Source organism: Sinocyclocheilus rhinocerous, unplaced genomic scaffold (genome assembly GCF_001515625.1).
Source record: "Sinocyclocheilus rhinocerous isolate Xijiao unplaced genomic scaffold, SAMN03320098_v1.1 scaffold570, whole genome shotgun sequence".
In the NCBI taxonomy this organism is placed as follows: Eukaryota; Metazoa; Chordata; class Actinopteri; order Cypriniformes; family Cyprinidae; genus Sinocyclocheilus; species Sinocyclocheilus rhinocerous.
The window spans coordinates 720,601-740,065 of record NW_015654050.1 but is presented as its reverse complement, the minus strand read 5'-3'; the positions used below and the strand labels follow the sequence as shown (position 1 = coordinate 740,065).

Here is a 19,465-nt window from a genome sequence, read left to right as displayed (position 1 = left end):
TTACAAACATGCAGCTTTTCACTTCACAAGACATTAATTGATGGACAGGAGTTTTGTGGATTACTGTGATGTTTATCAGCTGTTTGGACTCTCATTCTGACGGCACCCATTCACTGCAGAGGATCCATTGGTGAGCAAGTGATGTAATGCTACATTTCTCCAAATCTGTTCTTATGAAGAAACAAACCCATCTATATCTTGGATGGCCTGAGTGTGAGTACATTTTCAGCAAATGTTCGTTTTTGGGTGAACTATTCCTTTAACTTTAAATGAGGAGATGAGATTAAAACAATTTTACTGTCAAAAAATAATATCTGGCATCAGCCACCTGCCGTTTTGTGTCCACCTCCAGAATGTCCATCATGTTAATCATGATGTTCTTGTTCGTCTTCTTGTATTTTCCCACCCTGAGAGAAACAGTCAGCCATCCTGGACGACCTGTGCACATATGTTTCTTCCCTCCCTCTTTTTTCCATTCTCGCACCTGAACAATTTAAATGGTCAACATTTTATTAAAACCAGATTGCATCGAAGTCAAGTTCATACGTTCATTATTTTTTACATTGATTCAGCAAAAACCACAATAAAATGACCGAAAACTACACTGGTGAACCTGTCAGGGTGTGGCGAACAGTAGGGGGCGTGTCAGTAACTTTTCGCCGCGCCCGTACTTTCACCCCCCACAACTTGCCCGCTACTTTTTATTGTACCATCAATTTTTTTTTTCTTTGAAGAGGCACTGCCTACCTTTATAGTTCAAGCCGTTTGCACATTTCATGTTTTTTTTTTTTCATGCATATTCATTAATATTACATGCATTTCTCATTTGTATGCATAATGCATGATCATCAGTGCAATACTGAAGTATATGAAATATTAAATTATAAATGAAAGTATAATAGGTAACATATGAAAGCATTCGGCTCGAAGTTTCGCAGTTACCTGTCTCTGAATATCTCTGACTCGCTGGTCGTGCTGCTTGGGCGCTGAGCACATCTTGAAGATGATCCACGCGCGCAGGTAATAGTACACATCAAAGATGACTGATAAGGGGAGCAGAAAGAGGCAAACGAAGATCCATCTCTGGTGTATTATCACGTACTCCAAGCCCTTCACTTTAATCCATACCAAAAACAAAACCACTAACGCACCCAAATATAACAACGGATCCATTCCGACAGCTTTTTTAAAATCACGAATCGCCTAATTACAATGCAATTTAAAACGCCTTTTGATTTAACAAATGCTTTTATTTGTATTCACAGCGGACGAACATAAAACCACATGCATTAGCACTGCCTAATAAATTGCTATTGAATGCGATTTCTCGTATTCCTTTGTGCGCATAGTTTCCCCACTTGCAAGGCGCACTATTTGCCATCTATATTTTGCACGCTGTTTAGAAACTTGCCCAGGTGGTCTAAGCACCGCCTCCAACTTGCGATGATTGGCCAGTAGCGCGTCAAATCAGATGACGCCAGTGGTTGCGTGTCGTCTGTTCAGCCAATCACAAGAAAGAAACACCGTCACACCATTGCCTCAGTGAGATGTTCATTATCATACAATAGTAGAGAAATGAGGCGACTAGTGATAGAGGTAACGTACAGTTATAGGCATGCATTTCACTTTAAAATAAATAATTCCTATAGCCTACTACAGTTTAAAATATTATTCCAATCCTATAATGTAATATTTATAGAATATTTTTTTCCCGGATTTAGAAGAGGGGTTTATCATAGTGGTTTCTGATAATGAGTAAAATAAATGTCTATGGTTAAAATTAATGGAAGACTAAATATTTTGGTTCATAGAATGTTCTGGGAACGTTATTTTATGGTTAAAAATAATCAAACCAGGAACCATACTAGACGCTTAGGGGAAGATGTTTGCTGGAACATTTTTGTTCTGCAACACAGGCTACATTAGACACAGTTATACCTTAAATGTGATTTTTTTTTTGAATCCACTAAACTATGTTTTGTTTTATGTTATTGCTAGTAAACTGCTAAAAAGGAATGCGACTACCACAGAAAATTAAGTTTACCTGCTTGACTAAAATTATTTGGCAACAAGTTAGCAATTTCGTATTTTTAAAAAATCCACAATGACTGTGTTTAATTTATGTTGTAGAACAAACTGTGAAAATCCTCTTCAAGTAGGTTCATCACAAACATTAAAGGGGTTAGTTCATCCAAAAATTTAAATTCTGTCATCAATTACTCACCCTCAAATTGTTCCAAACATGTATGAGATTCTTTCTTCGGCTGAACACAAAAGAAGATATTTTGAAGAATGTGTTTAACCAAACAGTTGCCAGTAGCCATTGACTTTCATGTAGTAGCATATTGTCCCATAATGTGGAAGTCAAAGCTACCGGCAACGTTTCACAACATTTTTCAAAATATCTTATTTTGTCTTCAAGAAGAGAGAAAGTCATAGGCCACAGGTTTGGAACAACGACAAAATTATCATTATTATTATTTATTTTTTGGTGAACTATCCCTTTAATAACTAAAGAAAAAAACATAAAACAAACTCATAAAGTAAAATCTAAAAGCTAGGCCTATGTGTATTTTGTGAGCAATATGCTTTCTACAAATGACTTACAAATTGACTTCATTACTGAACAGCTCATGAAGGGTTAACCGGCAAACTAATGTTTATAACGGTTAACACTAATAATTTTCATTTTCATTCAAACCTGCCCATATTTTGGGGGAAATCTAATTTAAAAAAAGGTTAGGGATCGCATGTACAACAAACAGATAGGCCTACTATAAGGGATTATCTTGTTGGGAATCATATTTTCAAATTCATGCCAATAACCATCTGGCCTACAGACGGCTCTGGGGTGGGGCATGAACTCTAATGATGCTCTTATAACGATAGAGGAGTTTGACAACACAGCAGGCAGCTGCGCTCATTTGACAGCATGGACTAAACCTGATGCGTGTGAACAGCAGCTCACCGCTTCGATCGAGTGCATGCTACATTTGTATAATGCACTCCATGTCCTTTTTTACTACAAGTGCCTAAATCAAGGCATTGGGTAATATTAAGGTATTATCAGTCATAAAATGCGCACAGGATATGCAGTTTCCATAAGAAGTGAACCAATGCAGACAAGTCTCCGTTTGATGAACTTGATTCACCCTGGAGTCTCAGTATCATCTTGAAGCTGGACGATGCGCGCGGAACTTTCCAGATAGATTAATGTTATGAATTTACATTATGCCTTCACTACATCATGGCGCTATTTTTATTGGAGTATTTTTAATAGTCACCGGTGGCTCCACCGCTTTTCTAACTTCTAATCAAAGTCGACTGCAGGCGTTCAGCATGTGCTGTGTGGTGCTCGGGGCGGTGATGCTCATATTAGGGCTCTTCTGGGCGATGAACGGCAAGAGAAACCCGGTGCCTTATAATGAAGAGTACAGCCACGACTACAGTCAAGCCCTGTTCACCCCACCGCCCGGAAACCACTTCCCCGAATCCCAGTCCGTCTTTCTGCACGGGTAAGTGGGGAATCGTATCATAAATTAACTAATAAATGTCTGCGCTGATGATTCTGATAAGGTGAAATAAAGGCGCAGAAGATAAAATCACAGTCTGAGCAATTTGGAGTTGAGTCATAGAGGAGTTTCCATCAAAAAGTGCATTATAGCCTATAGGCTATCTATGCAGTCAGGATCGATCTACAGTTATTAGTAGGTTTTCAGCCTCTACAGTGGCAGGGACTCGACCCCCAAACTCTCATCAGTAACACATGAAAAAATGTTATTAAGAAAAAAAATAAATAACGTTTTGTTCTATTTTAGTATCCATAAATGGGCACTCACATACACTCACAGCCATTTTAATACAGCTGTTTTGAGTTAAAAAGTAGGTATAGAATTATTTCAAGATATATTTCATATACAGATAAACAAATTACTCATAAAATTGCAATTTTATACGTACCTTTTACTTTTTACATTGTACTTTTTAAATGTATTTTATGTACTTTAAAGTAATTATATATTTCATGAGTAATTAGCCTATATAGTAGAATTACTTATGAAATTGCAATTTTATATGTACTTTGTACTTTTTAAATTCTATATGTATTTATGTTTTATGTAAAGTATATGTATATGTGTGTATTATACGTATTTTTGTACTTTAAATTAGCCTATATATGTGTGTGTGTGTGTGTGTGTATAGTAGAATTAATCATGAAATAGCAATTTTATATACACTTTTGACTCAAAATATGTAATCTTAATGTTGTATATTGTTCTTATTCCAACACTCATATATCCAATGTATTTTCTCTGAACTCAAACTCCATCTCACAAACATTTTATCACAAGTATTATAATGCCATGTTACTCATTTCATTAAAAATAATTTGAATAAATGTAAACATTTTCCAACATATTTTCAACATAAAATGAAAGAGGAGTCCTGATCTGCCATAAAAAAGAGCAGCCTTGAAAATGCTCCTCTAGATAATTGACCAAAAAGCAGTCCACATAAAATAGATGCATACACTTTCATGCAGCTTTTTTTTATTTGATTGGAATAGATAGGAGCAAGCATGGAGATAATTTTACTTGTCCACCCATATCCCATATCCCTCCGGATTTGTGCCATCTCTCTTTCCTTTCCCCCTCTCTCCCACCCTCAGACGTCATTAAAAATCACTTAGAGGAGAAGTCTAAGAACGGTTGCTGCTCCTCTGCACTGTTATCTGCTACTGAAAGGCCCTCTAGTGTTGATAAACAGCATATACCACCTTACATTCCGGTTCCGCTTCCCCATGCCCAGTACACTTATTAATAATTATGCGTGATTGTATTTTGAAGGACTTTGCAAAGGCGAGGTGTAAATGGTGAAGATTTGGACTATCCCCCGATGGAGCCAACCTGTTTTAGCCCTACCAGTCGGGGTCGGCCGCCTCACTGGGACATGGAACCTCCCCCACCTTATGAGGTGGCCATCAAAACCACTAGGAGCTCCACGCACCTGAGACGCAGCTACTCAGACACACAGCTGCTCACTGAACCTCTGTTTGGACGCTCACGGGAGATCAGTTTCGAGGTGTGACATCTGAGCCACATTCATCTTTTGAGACCTGAACTAAGGAGCTGAATACCCACCCTAAAGTATTCTCAAACAAGTGTTGATGAAGCTTCAAAACAGGCATTGACAATCCACAGCTCGTCGAGGGGGTGTTTTGTGCCTCTTGAGATGGTTCTCGTCTTAACCAGCCTTATTCAGAAAGAAATGTAGAATACTATGCTTTTAATGTATTATAAACATATAAGTGAAATAAGTGGTTAATATATCATTAAACATAATGCAATGCATTTTTTTTTAAAGAGGAGACTTTAATTTTAGTTAGGTGTACCAATTCCTACCGCTTCAGTCATCTCAATAACTGATCACTCTAATTCTGTATATTCTAGTATAGTTGAATGTGAGAAAATTAGCTTCTGCATATGGGAACGTATTTAGTTCTGTCAAAGCTAGTGAACCACAAAGATGTCAAAATAAATTACAATAAAATTTTGTATAAATACGGTATGTTAGAATAGTGCCATCAATAAATATGTTGGTATAATAAAAGTTATTCACAAATATAATTAGATAAAATGTAATTAATTACAATAAAATATTCACAATTCATCAAAATCACACACAATTGATAACATTTTCCACTAATTCAAAATCAAAAATGTATTTACAGTACTTCCTTTTAACTAGCCATTGCACTTAGATGCATTTGTCCTATTGCAGCCAAGTTGCTGTCCTGTAATTTGCACGATATTCTAACACTTTTGAAAAAATATCAGAACAGTTTTGATTAATGACAACGAAACGTGTTCAATTTGTATATTTATCGATTTTTAGACTCTCAGGGTGAAACATTTTGTTCAATGTAAAGAATATTTTCATGGCATATGAGCACACTTTTGTCTCAAAGACTGTACGGTCAGGTCACTGTAGAGATCTGGCCAGAGAGATGATTTATGCATAAAGCACACATTGTGGTGCCTGATAATGGGAGCACATCTCTACTGAGAAAACCACACAGCATTACTGAGTTTAATGATGAACTAATGCTCTGTTAATATTGTTTGGAACACTAGAAACAAGACATTTACAGTCACTGCTTCCTCTGACTCATCCATTACAATCATATTAATCTTTTAACAAGGCCACTTCCGGGTATTCTCTACATTTTGTATATATATATTCTGTGTGTTTTCTTTGAACTGCAATGAATAATCTACCAAGGGCTATTTGCATCAGTTCTGTTTGCATGCTAGACGTTTATTTGAGATGATGTACTTTCTCTTTTTTTTATTTAAACAACTAACTAAAGGATAAACCAGACTCACAGACTCACACTTTTCTTATTAATTTTATTTAGGCTATTTATTTTTTGGGATGTGGTATGAAAGGCAAACATTATATGATTATACATCTTTGCACTATAGTCATGCAGCATTGGCTGAATACTTGTAGGAGGTGGAAATCATCTTACCATGAATGACATAATGTCTCACTCTGTATTTACCTCATCAGTGAAGAAACATCTAGTATTTATAGCTAGTATTCTTTAAATCTTAACATTTTATACAGATGTATGCTGTAGCTAATTATGAGAGGAGTGCTGCATGGTTAGTCTGAGACCACTACAGAGTTTCTGAGATGCAAGCTAACTTTTTTAATTATTGGTCATCAATGATTAATAGTGGGAAGGTGCAAAGATTCTGAAATTAACAGAAGAGACAACAGTTGGAACATTAACTTATTAAACTGTTGAAATGAAACCTATCTATTGGCTAATGTTGTGGCAGTACAGTGTGGCTTTATCAGTTTTATCGTAAAGAGCTTTTGTTGACTTGTGTGCATTGAATAAAGCTGTGTATTGTATCAGAAATCTCAGAACTCGAGTTCCACGAAAGAGCCGTTTGGCTCTTCCCCGGCACGCCCAGCCAGGACTGGGTGATTTCATTACCGACAAGTGATGGGAAGTCAGACTCATTTCCGCGACTCGGTTCTTTCGAACAGTTGAAAAACAGTTCAAAACAGATTCAGCGATTCTTTTACGTCACGGCGTAACACGTCAGCGAGTGTTGCCTGACGACTCCTTTTCGAGGAAAAACCTAACTAATGCAGATATATAATTTCATCTACTGTGTGAGTAAAATATTAAGCATCAAGACAACGTAAATAACTAGGTTTCATATTATAGCCAAATAGTGCTAGGCCACAGATATTTTCTAGAGAATATTTAATTTGTTGACAGCGTCTTTTTTTTCAACCCATTATGAGAATAATGTTATATATAAACCTAATCAGATTTTTTTTTTTAATCTCTTAATGTCAGTAAAATAGTTGTGATTAATTCGTTAATGTTTTTCCTCCTGTCGTTACAAACCAAAACAAATTCAACTGTAATAATATACAATTCTGTAACTTTATGTCCTATTAGCCAAATAACCCGGATTAGTGAACCGGGTCACCCGAATCATTGAAAAGATTCACTTCAAAAAATGATTCGTTAACGGATCGGACATCGCTCTATAGTGCCATCAACCTCCGCCCATAAATTCTGCGACTTCCTCTTCACGTTTAATTGCCTACAGACTCAAACAGATGGCACATCTACCGACACCGATGGCTGTGGGAAGAAGAAGACTTTCCATTAAGGATTCTCTAAGGAAATGACTGGCTGAGTCGCGATTTCCGTGGTAAAGTGAAGAGCTTGCTGGGAATGATTATCCTCGTTGACTACAATGAAAGAAGCGGCGCTGGACGTGTATTCAGTACTACTTGCAGACAGATGTGTTGAAGACCGTTCATTAGAAGAAACGTTTGTACTCATCCACTGATGTTCAACTTCATGATCAAAACAAACGCACGTCGGACTGCGTCAACCCGACAAGGTACTGTATTTATAATGACGATATGAATAACACAAACTCTGTAGTTCTGATTTTTGTCACATATGAAAAAACGGATTCAGTCACAATATTAAATCATAATATTCGACTATAACAATTGATATGGCATTTCAGTTACATTTATTTGTTGTGTTGAATATGGATAAGGCGGTATTAGTTGATACAGTGTTCATGCATTACATTATAAGCTGTAACATGCAATTGTTACCTTAAAGGGGTCATATGATGCGCCTTTTTCCACAAAATGACAGTCATGTGGTGCAACCAACATGCAAAAATCACATAAAATAGGAGTTTTTTAGCATTAGTTAAGGGTCATTAAATGATTGGATTTACTTAAGTATGAGCAATAGTAAGTAGTTTTCTTTCGCACACACTAGTATGATTGATGAAAAAGATAAACATCAGTCGTGAAACATAAGAATGCTGAAAAATAATACACTGATTGGTGGTTTTGTATACACTCACTTTATCTCTGGCTTTCGTTTTGTAAAAATATGCAGACTAAGAGGGTGCTCTGTCTCTTTTCGGCCCACTCAGTTTGAAAGCCAAAGTTAAGCAGAAGTAACAAATGTTCTGATTATAGAAGTAGGTCAGCAGTGAAAACAGTGAGAGTCTGCAGTTTTAGATGGTAGACATGACACAGTCGATCCAACATGTGTGTCTATCTATGAGATGATGGCTTGTGAAAAAAATATATAATCAGGTTCATACTTCCAAACTTCGGCTTTATCTATTTAGTCTGTTTTAATTTATATTTTATTTGGTATTTTTCTTATTCCAGTTTAATATACAAAGACAACTGTGTCGCTATCAAAACATAGCTCATTGTTTGTTAACCTCTGCAGTGGTGACTTTAGTAGTGCAGAAATTACACGTTTTAGCTTGAAATTAGATTTGTTAGGAAGTCATTCTGTGATGCCCAGCACAACACAACAGTGTTTTTATGTCAATTACAGTAATTAGTTTAAGAGTTTAAACTGACTCCCTTTAGTCAAAGCCGTCAGAAACATTTTTAAATGTTTCAGTGCTTAACAAGATGCAATCATGTCATGTAATTAATGGAGAAACTGAGAGAAAATGTTAAGGCAAGGTAATGTTTCCAGAAGTGAAGACTGAACAGCTGCTGGCCGCCAAATTCTTTTAGTGTTCCATGTCTGAGGGAAAGAGAGAGAGAAAGGGCTCTCTGCCATTTAAATACTAGTAAGGTGCTGGTACTTCATAATGATCTTAGTTTATATTTAAATCTATTTGTTTTTTTGTTTTTTGGAGAATCGTGCTGAATCAAAAGGGGCAAAGCAGTTCATTCTGACCACATGATCAGTAGTGTTTAAGGATCTTTTTTTTGTTGCCTCATTTAAACTTTAAATACTTTTATTTTAGTGTAACTAATGTAGTCATTTTGTTTATTTTATATTAATATGTATTTCTGACTTCTGAACAGTTCATTTAGACGTTACCACATGAAGCACATGTTGCTTTATTTATGAGCAATTGAATTTATATTGAAGCATGCAATATGTTTAAATATGTAATACTATCATTTCTCTCTTTGGTGCATGTATGATGTTTACTCTTTTTTTTTTTTTGCTGCTGTATGTGTAGGATGCAAGGATATGAACTGACACCGGGGCTGGACTGACTTTTGTGCTGTGCTCTGCACAACACAACTTAAAAACCATTCTCAAACTCTCATACACACATGCACAGTGATACGCGTGGTGTTACAAGGGCGGAAAACAACGTGCCTACTAGTGATGGCGTAGCCAGAAGAAACAACATGTCCTTCCAGCACAGATGGCAAATTTCATTGGGGATCTTGCTTGTGATGGCAGGCCTGGCTCTCTTTATGACTATGGATATGTACATTGTTCTCATTGGCATGGCTATAGTGTGTCTGGGCCTGTTTATTCTCATCCGTGCCTTCTGCATGGTTATTAAATCCAGTCATGTAGCTGTGACGGGTCACTTCCTTCTACACCCGCGAACAGGCACCCGTTACACCCACCATCAAGCCATTGCGCTGCAAAGGTAAGGTGCAAATGCTCAATTATTTTCGTGCACAAATATCATTATGATGCTAATTTATGAACGCAGTTAAAGAGATCCAAGGGTTTAGCCAGAGTTGTGGCAACTGTATACAAACACAACGAGTTTCATGGAGTATGTAAATGTCAAATCAAGTTTCCGGAACACTGTGAATATATTCAAAATAAACAGGCTAAAAGCTGGAATAGACTACATGACTTCTAAAATCGGAACAGATTTTAATATTTGCACACTGGCTGACTTTTGACAACTATCACTGACTTGTCCAGACTGCAAATTGAGGCAAAAATCTGTGCAAAAGTCATGTAGTGTATTCCAAGTTTTATACATGGCCAATATCAAAAACAGAACATAAATAATAAAGAATTTTGAGGGGTCAAGAACCCACAAGGATTAATGACATGGAACAAATGTTTTTGCTATATCTATAAATGTATTCAAAAATACATTTAAAATGCATTTCAGACATACAGTGTCTTGAAAACACATTTTCTATGATAAGCATGTTTTTAATTCCTGAATTGCAATTCATTTTGATATTTGGATGCAAATCAAAAATGTCAGGGTGATACAGCTGTCGTGATTACACAATAAGGAAAAAAAAAATCCTCATTAAAAGGATCAAAAGGGGCAAAGCAGTTCATTCTGACCACATGATCAGTAGTGTAAATGTTAACAGAAAGCAGTCAGCATTGTACACTAGCCCAGAAAGAATGAGGAGGGAGGGAACGAGAGGAAGAGAGACGCGATTTTTGTTTCTTGCAACATGCTGAAGCCATCAAATCAGTGCCTAGGGGTCCCCCTTCTCCCCACCACTGTCTTTTTTTGGCAACTGAAGTACAGTCGTTTTAAGGGAATAATGTTAAACGCTCAAACTCTTTGGTTTAAAAGAAAAAAGAAAAATAACACACTAGCAAAAACAATAGGTTACTGTCGTAACCCCGGTTCTCTGAAACATCGAGTGGAGAGATCCACCTATGGGAAGGGCATCCGTACCTGACCTCTGCAGAAGCATCCAATTGCACCACGTCTGGCTAGACAGACAGAAGCGCGCAGCCAATGCAAGGTAAGGCCCCACCCCCTTACCTGAGAGCATATAAGGCCTGCACGCGACGCTATTCTCCAGTAAGTATATTAGCTTCTCGTGCAGCAAGCGGGGCAAAGCTGGTGGATCTCTCCACTCGATGTTTCAGAGAACCGGGGTTACGACAGTAACCTATTGTTCTCGTTCATCCTCTCGTGTTTGAGATCCACCTATGGGAGAGACATGGACAGCTCCCCCATGTGCGATATTGCACTTTCGCTCCCTCTCTGAACTGTGACACACCGTTCATTAGAGAGCGAACGTGCTCTTGAGAGAGACGTGCTCGCATGGAGACTGAGCTCAGCTCCAAGCCTAGGAAAATCACACTCTGACTGGGTGTAAGGTTGCTTTTGTTCAAATTCACCCTGAACCCGAGAGATGTGATGTGAGTGAGCACACGATGGGTGTCCTGCAGTACTTTCACCTTCGATTCGGCTATTATGAGCCAATCGTCTATGTATGTCAAAATCCACGAAGAAACTTCCTGTGTGGCGGATAAATGCTTATGTGGAAAAAAACATCTTTCAGATCGACCAATGTGAACCAGTCGTTCTGTTTTATGGCTCGGGTCAGAGTGCCGTGGGTCTAACGCACAAACGTATGGGGAGAGGCCCAGCTGGCAGCAGAGCAGATGTCCTGCAGTGACACTCCCCTCTGTTCGGGGGAGTCCATGAAATAAAGAGCTGGTCCTGATCATATACATCTGTAATGCACGAACCGAACCAGGAAATAACGAGAATAAAATCCTTGATTTATCAGATTGGGGGGCACCACCTGAATCGCTCCCTTTAATAGAAGGGAAGAGATTTCCTCGTTCAGAATGTGAGCGGCGCTCTCCTCCGTGTGAGAGTAAAGAACGCCATTGAAATGCGGGGGTTTTATTACAAACTACTGCCTGTAGCCCTGCATTACAGTTCACATCACCCACTCGGGAGCCGAAACAGTCTGCCAGGCCGACTCGTAACTCGCGAGTGTCCCCACCAGAGCCAGGGAAGCGCTGGCATTCTCGTGTTCGCCCAGTTGGCTCATTTGTGATGCAATGGTGCAACAGGAGGGTTAGGCAAACGTGCAGGGGGCACCTGGCGTGTGACCGCCTTCCTAGGAAGGCGTAACTTGAAGGCCTCGTCCTCCTTGTCGCCGTAACGTTGCTGCATCAATCCGATGGCGGGACCAAAGAGAGCCCGGCCGGGCTCAACCGGAGCGCCCGTGATGCGCCTCTTCTCACTGTCGGGGAGGCCTGACAGGTTAAGCCAGAGGGCCCGCTCTCCCACCACAGAAAGCGCCATGGAGCGCCCGCAGGCTTGGACGGCCTGACGGGCATTGCGGAGGACGAGGTCATTGACAGTAACGATCTCCTTCCACAAGGTTGGAGAGGGAGCTCCTTTGTCCAGCTGCTGCCCTAAATCGTCCAGAATCTCCGCTTGGTAAGCGGAAAGGAGAGATGAAACGTTTAGGGCCCTGACAGCCAAGGCCGAGGATTTGTAAGCGGCCTGGTGAATTGAGGCAGAAAAATGGTCCATTTTATTGGGCAAAACCGGCTTCGGGGGAGCGAGCAGTGGATGGGGTTAAGGTGCCTGACGATAGAGGGCTCTATAGCAGGGGGATCACCCATGCCGAGAGCTCCCATATCCTTCACCTCGAGGCCTGTGAGACCGTGTTTAAGATCAAGCGGATCGCCCCAATTGTGTCTCATGCGCTTAGCGCATGCTGGGAGGAGGGGAAAGAGTTGTTTCCTCGGGCCGGGAGGCGGTCCCAGCAGTTAACCAGGGGAACGCTAGAGGGTGGGATGGCCTCCTCGTCCTCCGAGACCCCGAGAAGGCCCGCATCGTCATCGTCGCTGGAAACCAGCCGGTTCGTCGGCAAACGGGAGGTTACCCGCAAAGATGTCCTCTTCGGGAAAAACAGAATTGGGCTGGTCAGCCCAGTTGAGAGACATTTGCAAGGACAGAGACAGTTGAGATACCAATGCAAAGTAGGTTTAGAGAGCGACATGCCGGCGAAAAACTGAGTAAAATCCGTGGCGGGCAGCCGTGGAAAAGGGGTGCAGGTGAAAATAATCACAGAGCGTGGGCGGCTCAGGATGCAAAAACAGCTTTTTCTGGGCTGAATAAAAGACTGTCACGTCTGGCGGAGGCTGATCTTGACGATATGTCCTCCTGAAGACACGAAAAGTGAGCAGTGATAAATCCAACCCGAGCTGTGAGGTGCAGAGATCACGAGAGGCGAATGACAACTGAAGAATAGCGTCGCGTGCAGGCCTTATATGCTCTCAGGTAAGGGGGTGGGGCCTTACCTGGCACTGGCTGCGCGCTTCTGTCTGTCTAGCCAGACTTGGTGCAATTGGATGCTTCTGCAGAGGTCAGGTACGGACGCCCTTCCCATAGGTTTATCTCGAACACGAGATGATGAAAGAGAACACACTAGGTGATTTCAGGCGATTTGGTTTTCTTCTGAAATAAATGTTGTCAATATAATTCCTTATTACCTAAATGTACGATCAGAGATCGAACTGGTGTGACAATTTCAAACAAAATCAGGCCAAAACTATGTTCACTTGGAGCTTGTTTAGGAAGTTCAGTACAGTTTGCCAAAGCGAACTTTCTGGAAATCTGGTAAACACCTATGCTCCACGAAAGTCAGACGTCCACAAATAAAAACATGAACACACCGGAGAGCTGCTTTATAGTAAAAACTGAAGTTGTAATTCTAAGTGAAAGTGACACTGTTTTTATGTTTAAAGGGGTCATATGATGCTGCTAGTAGTTTCGCTTTCACAACGAAGCACACAGCATCTTTATGACATGGTGGCGGAAACAACAAAACTACAGCGAGAATAAAAGTTACGCCTTCTTTCTTTGCGTGAACATTTAGGCGGTGTTATGCAAATCTTCCCACAGAGCGACGTAGGTATGTTGGGGCGTGTTAGAACGAGCCGTTTTAGGCAGGTGGCTGACTCAAAACTTTTATAAAGAATATCTCTTTGGATTTGAGACTTTAGTCTTTGCAACTTTACAGATCTTCTTTATGCACCAAGAGCTTGTAACACTCCAAAGAGAAAGGACAAATTGAAATCGCATCATATAACCCCTTTAATACTATAAAGCTGCTATTCAGTAAATAAACGTGACTTGACTGGAGTGCGGAATTGCAGAGCTGGTGCGAACATATACACATTGCTATGATCAGATACTTTCCTAACTGCCGTTTTCTCAGCACTGTCATTTTTGTTGTGCGTTTATTTTGTTATTGAGAGGAAAGAGAGCAGCATAAATTTACATATTCATCTAAATGCTCCAAACAGCTTCGGTGCCGTTGAGATTTTTGCTAACAGCATACCAATGCAAGGGTATTTCAAACCTCTTTTACCCCTAAGCAAAGAGCGAAAAAGAACTTTGCCGTGAGTATATTGGGGCTTTAAATCCAGTTGAGTTGCTGTTAAGCTACATACTCAAAAAACTATATTGTTATATGCATATTCACTGCTGTTCTCCAGGAGGCTGGATCGGATCCGGAGGGCTACGTCAGAGGAGCAGAGTCCAGTCCAAGTGCCTCCCACCTCAGACACCAGTCCACAGAGCCAACCTGCAACCCCTCCCCCCTGGCAAATGGAGCCGCCGCCATCCTATGAGACTGTTATGAAGATCACTACAGCTGTAAACCAAGTATAACCACTGCTTTGACTGTAGACACCGACACATTATGATGTGATTATGAAAAGTTGGTCTAACTGGGGGTGCACAGATATCAAAAATCTGTCATTCACAGTTAAGCCAGTAATTATTTTCATCTAATGGCTGATAACTGATAAATGGCCATATTAAAATCTATTCTACTTAAATAAATAAATACTCACCCTGGTGCCATTTTGGAGAATATCAGCTGGACGTAAACAGCGTTATGCTGTTCTGTGTCAACTGCGTCACACGGATACGTTGTTTTCGTTCAGATCAAATCACAACAACGTAGGAAACCGATCCGGCGTGACGCAGCTGACACAGGACAGCATAACGCTGTTTACGTCCAGCTGATATTCCGAAGATGAACGAAGGTCTTACGGGTTTGAAACGACATGAGGGTGAGTAATTAATGACAGAATTTTCATTTTTGGGTGAACTAACCCTTTAAATGCTACAACTGAATGTAGGCATCAAAACACAGCGATGTGATGAAAGATGGATATTTTTCATTTTTTCATGTGCTGTATGAAAGGTATTTTTCAATAACTTTCATTTTTAGATATGCTACAAAAAAGGTTGGTTTGAATGAAAAACAAAAACAAAGTAACAACAAATTTTTATGCATGAACACACAGCTCTGCATGCACTCTACAAGAGATGATGCACTTAAAGGGTTTTCCACGACATTCTAATTTATTGAGATGCACCTGTATATAATATCTCTATCCTGCAAGTTATTGTTATAGTAGATGCAGACTTCAAAATTAATCGGAATCTAAAAGGGAAACTGAACCCAAACTCCAGTTTCCTATCTTGTTATGGACTGCTATAGAAATTTTTGCTGATGTGATAAACAAAAACAAAAAATATATATATAATATTATTATTATTATTTTTTTAAAGCCGATAATTGAAGTCCACCAAGTGTCATAAACAGTTTAAAATGGGAAGAAAACGGTCTCTTATTTCTTGTATATGCACATTTGTAGGCTAATTCTGTGAACCATCCTGTAATCTCGTTTTTCCACTTGTGTCATGCCAGTGTTTGTGGATAGTGAAATTGAAAACTTAAAGCTTATTTAATCATCATCATCGGCTTGAGGTCTGAGAGACCCCAAGGCCATTTCAAGAGTTCAAAAACTAGTTACCATTGAAGGTTGATTGTTGTTAAGTTGTTTACTTTCATTTGTTTTATTGTATTTCTCTACAGTGTTTTTACTGGGGTCAAAAACAGAAACAGTATTTCTAAAATAGATACCAGCCACAGTAATGAAATGTGGATTCCTACTTTGTGATAAAAAAAAAAAAGGGAAAAGTGTCAATATGGGTTTTGATTAGGTCAGATAAAGGGAATGAACATACATTAATTTGAAGGGAAAATAAGATATTAATTTAAAAACACTATTGTTATTTAATATTACACATACACTACCATTCCAGTTTTGGGTCTGTAAGATTTCAAAAACAGTAACATTATGAAATACTATTACAAATTATAACGGTTTTCTATTTTAAAAAGTAATTAATTCCTGCAATGGTAAAGCTGAATTTACAGCATCATTACTCCAGTCTTCAGTGTCACATGATCCTTCAGAGATTATTCTAATAGGCTGATTTGCTGCTCAAGAAACATTTCTTAATAATATCAGTGTAAAAAAACAGTCGAGCTGCATAATATATTTTTTTGTGGAAACCATCAGTAAAATAAATGTAAATGTCTTTACTGCTTTTATCAATTTAAAGTCCCTGCTGAATAAAATAATTACTTTCTTTAAAAAAATAATCATCATAAAAAAATTTAAAAAAAATCACTCACCCAAAACTTGAATGGTTTTGTTTATTACTGGGCTTGGTGGAAACCTAAACAGAACATGAAGGTTAAGATGCTAGGTTATGATTGTAATGCCACTGAGTACCTCTTTATTAATAAGCTGAACCAAATATTGAATTGTGCCTTGATTTTTACTTATTTTTTCCTAATGACCAAAACATGTTTTTGAGATATATTTAGACATTTCCTAATGTATATTATCTAATTTTTCTATATTAATGTTTGACCTACATTGTTGTAAGATGAGATTGAGAATTTTTTTTTTCCTCTCTCTTGAATGTCACTTTCACTGTCACTTTAACAGGCCTGTCTTTTTTTCCATGTGTGTGTTTTATTAATAATATATCACATAATGCTGCATAAGTGTGTTTTCAGTGATGTTTTGTCAGTTACACATCATTTTGTTAGTATATTACTATAACATGTGCATAAAAATACCGATACGCCATATGATACAAAAACTGTATTGTTCATTTGTATTTGGTAACCAATAATATTATCAAACCAAAAGTTTGTGTGTTTTTGTTCTTTATTTCTCTTCTACTATATCATTAAGATGCCAGAATTCCTGGAAATGAACGTAGTAAGATTGTTCAAGTCAATGCAACCTTTACCTGGGGGAAGGTCACCTGTCTAAGGCCCATTACAGGTTCAATGATCCGAATCTCGGTTCTCCACTGGCCCTGCGTTCTGTCACTCACTCCTGCCCTTCACCTCTATGGGGACACATTCATAAAGCTCCACACACTCACCGGTACTTTCCTCTGTTAACTTAACATACCACTACTGGACTTCTAAGTTTCCTCCATGGCAGAGAACAAGCCGTACCGTTATGGGCTCATTGTTCTTGGGATGGCGTTTGTGGCATTAGGTCTGTTCATGATTTCTGTAGAGAAGCCACAGGTGTTCGCCACGTTCTGCGCTGCGGGAGTGATAATGGTGGTTATGGGGACCGTCTGGTCAGTGTGTCAGTGTTACCCCAGGGTAAGGAGTGTGGGCTCTTCCCACTGTTCGCTAATAGATGGATTTCATGTTTTATGTTCATTGCAGAGAATCAAGCATGTGCATATAATTTGTCTCTTTGTAGTATTCAAGGTGTCAAAACTGACTATGTTGGTGTAGCATGGTAGATTAATGGAGTTGTCAAGGCATGATATAAGATCTTAGGTAATTAATACTCAAAGTTAGAGTTTGAATTGTTTTACATTTGAGTGTTTCACCTGTCCTACAGGTGACTGTCATACTGCCAGATAAGGAAAAGCTCTGTGGGGCTGGAAAACAGGACTTGAGTGCTGGAAGCTCAGATGAAAAAAGGTTAGAGTGACCTCTTTACAAACAATATAAATTTAAGATAAACTGCAAACGACATTAAGATTTTTGACTGAAAAGCATTTGCCAATGGGAAGCATAAAATTAATTCAAGAAACTATTGTCTATTTTGTGTCATGCCAATAAATGTGGTTCTCTAGTAAATTTATATTGTAGAAAACAAAATAAAAGTAAACTATTGATTTTTTTTTGCAACAAGGTGTTTACAAAGCTAATTAAGGATGTTCTAAATAGGAACACTTTTTTTCTTTTTCTGTGATTGAATTCATAATTTACTTTAAGAGTAAAGAGAATGCAAATGATCGTCTCCATCTCCCTCCATTCATTCATCCAGTCTAATTCAATCTCTTCCTTCTCTTTCTGTCATTACACTGTGTGTTTGTGTTTTCTGAGAGCCCATCAAGACTAATTACTTTCTAAGTCTAAATTCACTTTCTCTGTAACTGGGTTCAGCAGTTGGCTAATTGAATCTTATGAGCCAGAGAATGTAATTACTCTGAATATGATAAGATTATTTTTGGTAAAAATCTTCAAGAGACAAGGGTTCAACCGTACAACTCAACAGCCTCTAAGAATCTCTCTCTCGCTCTCTCTCAGCATGATCATCACTATTTTATGTAAATTACACCGATAAAAGTGAGTTTCAGAAAGCAGTCTACAAAATAATGAATTCGTCTACCTGCCTGACAAAAAATAAAAAAATAAAAAGTGTAGCAACTGGCATCACTATACTCAAGATCATCCATCTTTATCTCCATCATCAAATCTTTCCACGCTGACTGACATTTACACATTTTTATTTATTTATTTTGCCTTTGTTGCAAAGTGACCAGGGGCCTCATTTATAAAATGTGCGTACGCACAGATTTGATCTTAGAGTGTGCGTACGCTAAAATCCATGGCAACGTTCATAATTATAAAAACGGTCTTTGACATGGAAAAGTACTTACCGTCACGTCAGGGTCTGAGCAGCCGTACAAACTTTTCCTTGTGGCAAAGTCGGAGTACTGCAGCTATTTGAACATCTAAGCTGCAATAATAATAAAAGCGGTGTACGTGCAAGCACCGAATTCATCATAAACAACAAAGATGCAGTGTAAGAGATTAATTGTGCAGTGTAGTCAGATTTTTTATTAACGGGAGTTTTTGCGAGATTAAACTGACCTTTTTAGTAGCCTAATGTTGAGAGTTCTTTACTCGCTTTCTGTACACGGTTTATTCCATGTTTTTTTCCCCATTATTTTATTTTACAAGAGAACTTGCGAAGTCTTGATTTACTACTAATGTGTAAAATAGAAAAAAAAAAATGCATAAACGCATCTCCGACTGTTTTGCCTGTGTATAAGAATAGGCCTATGTCGTGCAATAATGGTTTTAATCTATTCTATTCAATATCATTGTTAACTGTTTTCATTTATAACATCTGCTGCTTTGCTTCTGTGAAAATGAATAGAGACATCAGCCTTAAACTTTGTTTTTGTCATTTACATCGGTTATATTTGTATAAAATACACTATTTTGTGTCAGTACAGTACAT

The 19,465-nt window shown here is 38.6% G+C and overlaps 2 protein-coding genes across 4 annotated transcripts in view; one reads left to right on the top strand and one right to left on the bottom strand.

Annotated features, from left to right (window-relative positions):
- dhcr24 (24-dehydrocholesterol reductase) overlaps positions 1–1,363 on the bottom strand; it is a 12,505-nt gene extending 11,142 nt beyond the window's left edge. Inside the window, exons 1-3 of one of the 3 annotated variants that reach the window (XM_016523039.1) lie at positions 1,152–1,363; positions 943–1,043; positions 329–484 (exon numbers count right to left, since the gene is read on the bottom strand). In XM_016523039.1, coding sequence (XP_016378525.1) covers positions 329–484; positions 943–1,043; positions 1,152–1,173 — 279 coding nt within the window. In that variant the 5' untranslated portion in view covers positions 1,174–1,363. Of the gene's footprint in view, positions 1–328; positions 485–613; positions 625–942 lie in introns of those variants that run through there. The other 2 variants (XM_016523038.1, XM_016523040.1) reach the window with 2 other exon arrangements.
- A 16,043-nt stretch (positions 1,364–17,406) lies between these two features.
- The window catches only part of bsnd (barttin CLCNK type accessory subunit beta), a 3,631-nt gene continuing 1,572 nt past the window's right edge, over positions 17,407–19,465 (top strand). The window contains exons 1-2 of the mRNA XM_016523027.1: positions 17,407–17,583; positions 17,831–17,913. Coding sequence (XP_016378513.1) covers positions 17,407–17,583; positions 17,831–17,913 — 260 coding nt within the window. The remainder of the gene's footprint in view (positions 17,584–17,830; positions 17,914–19,465) is intronic.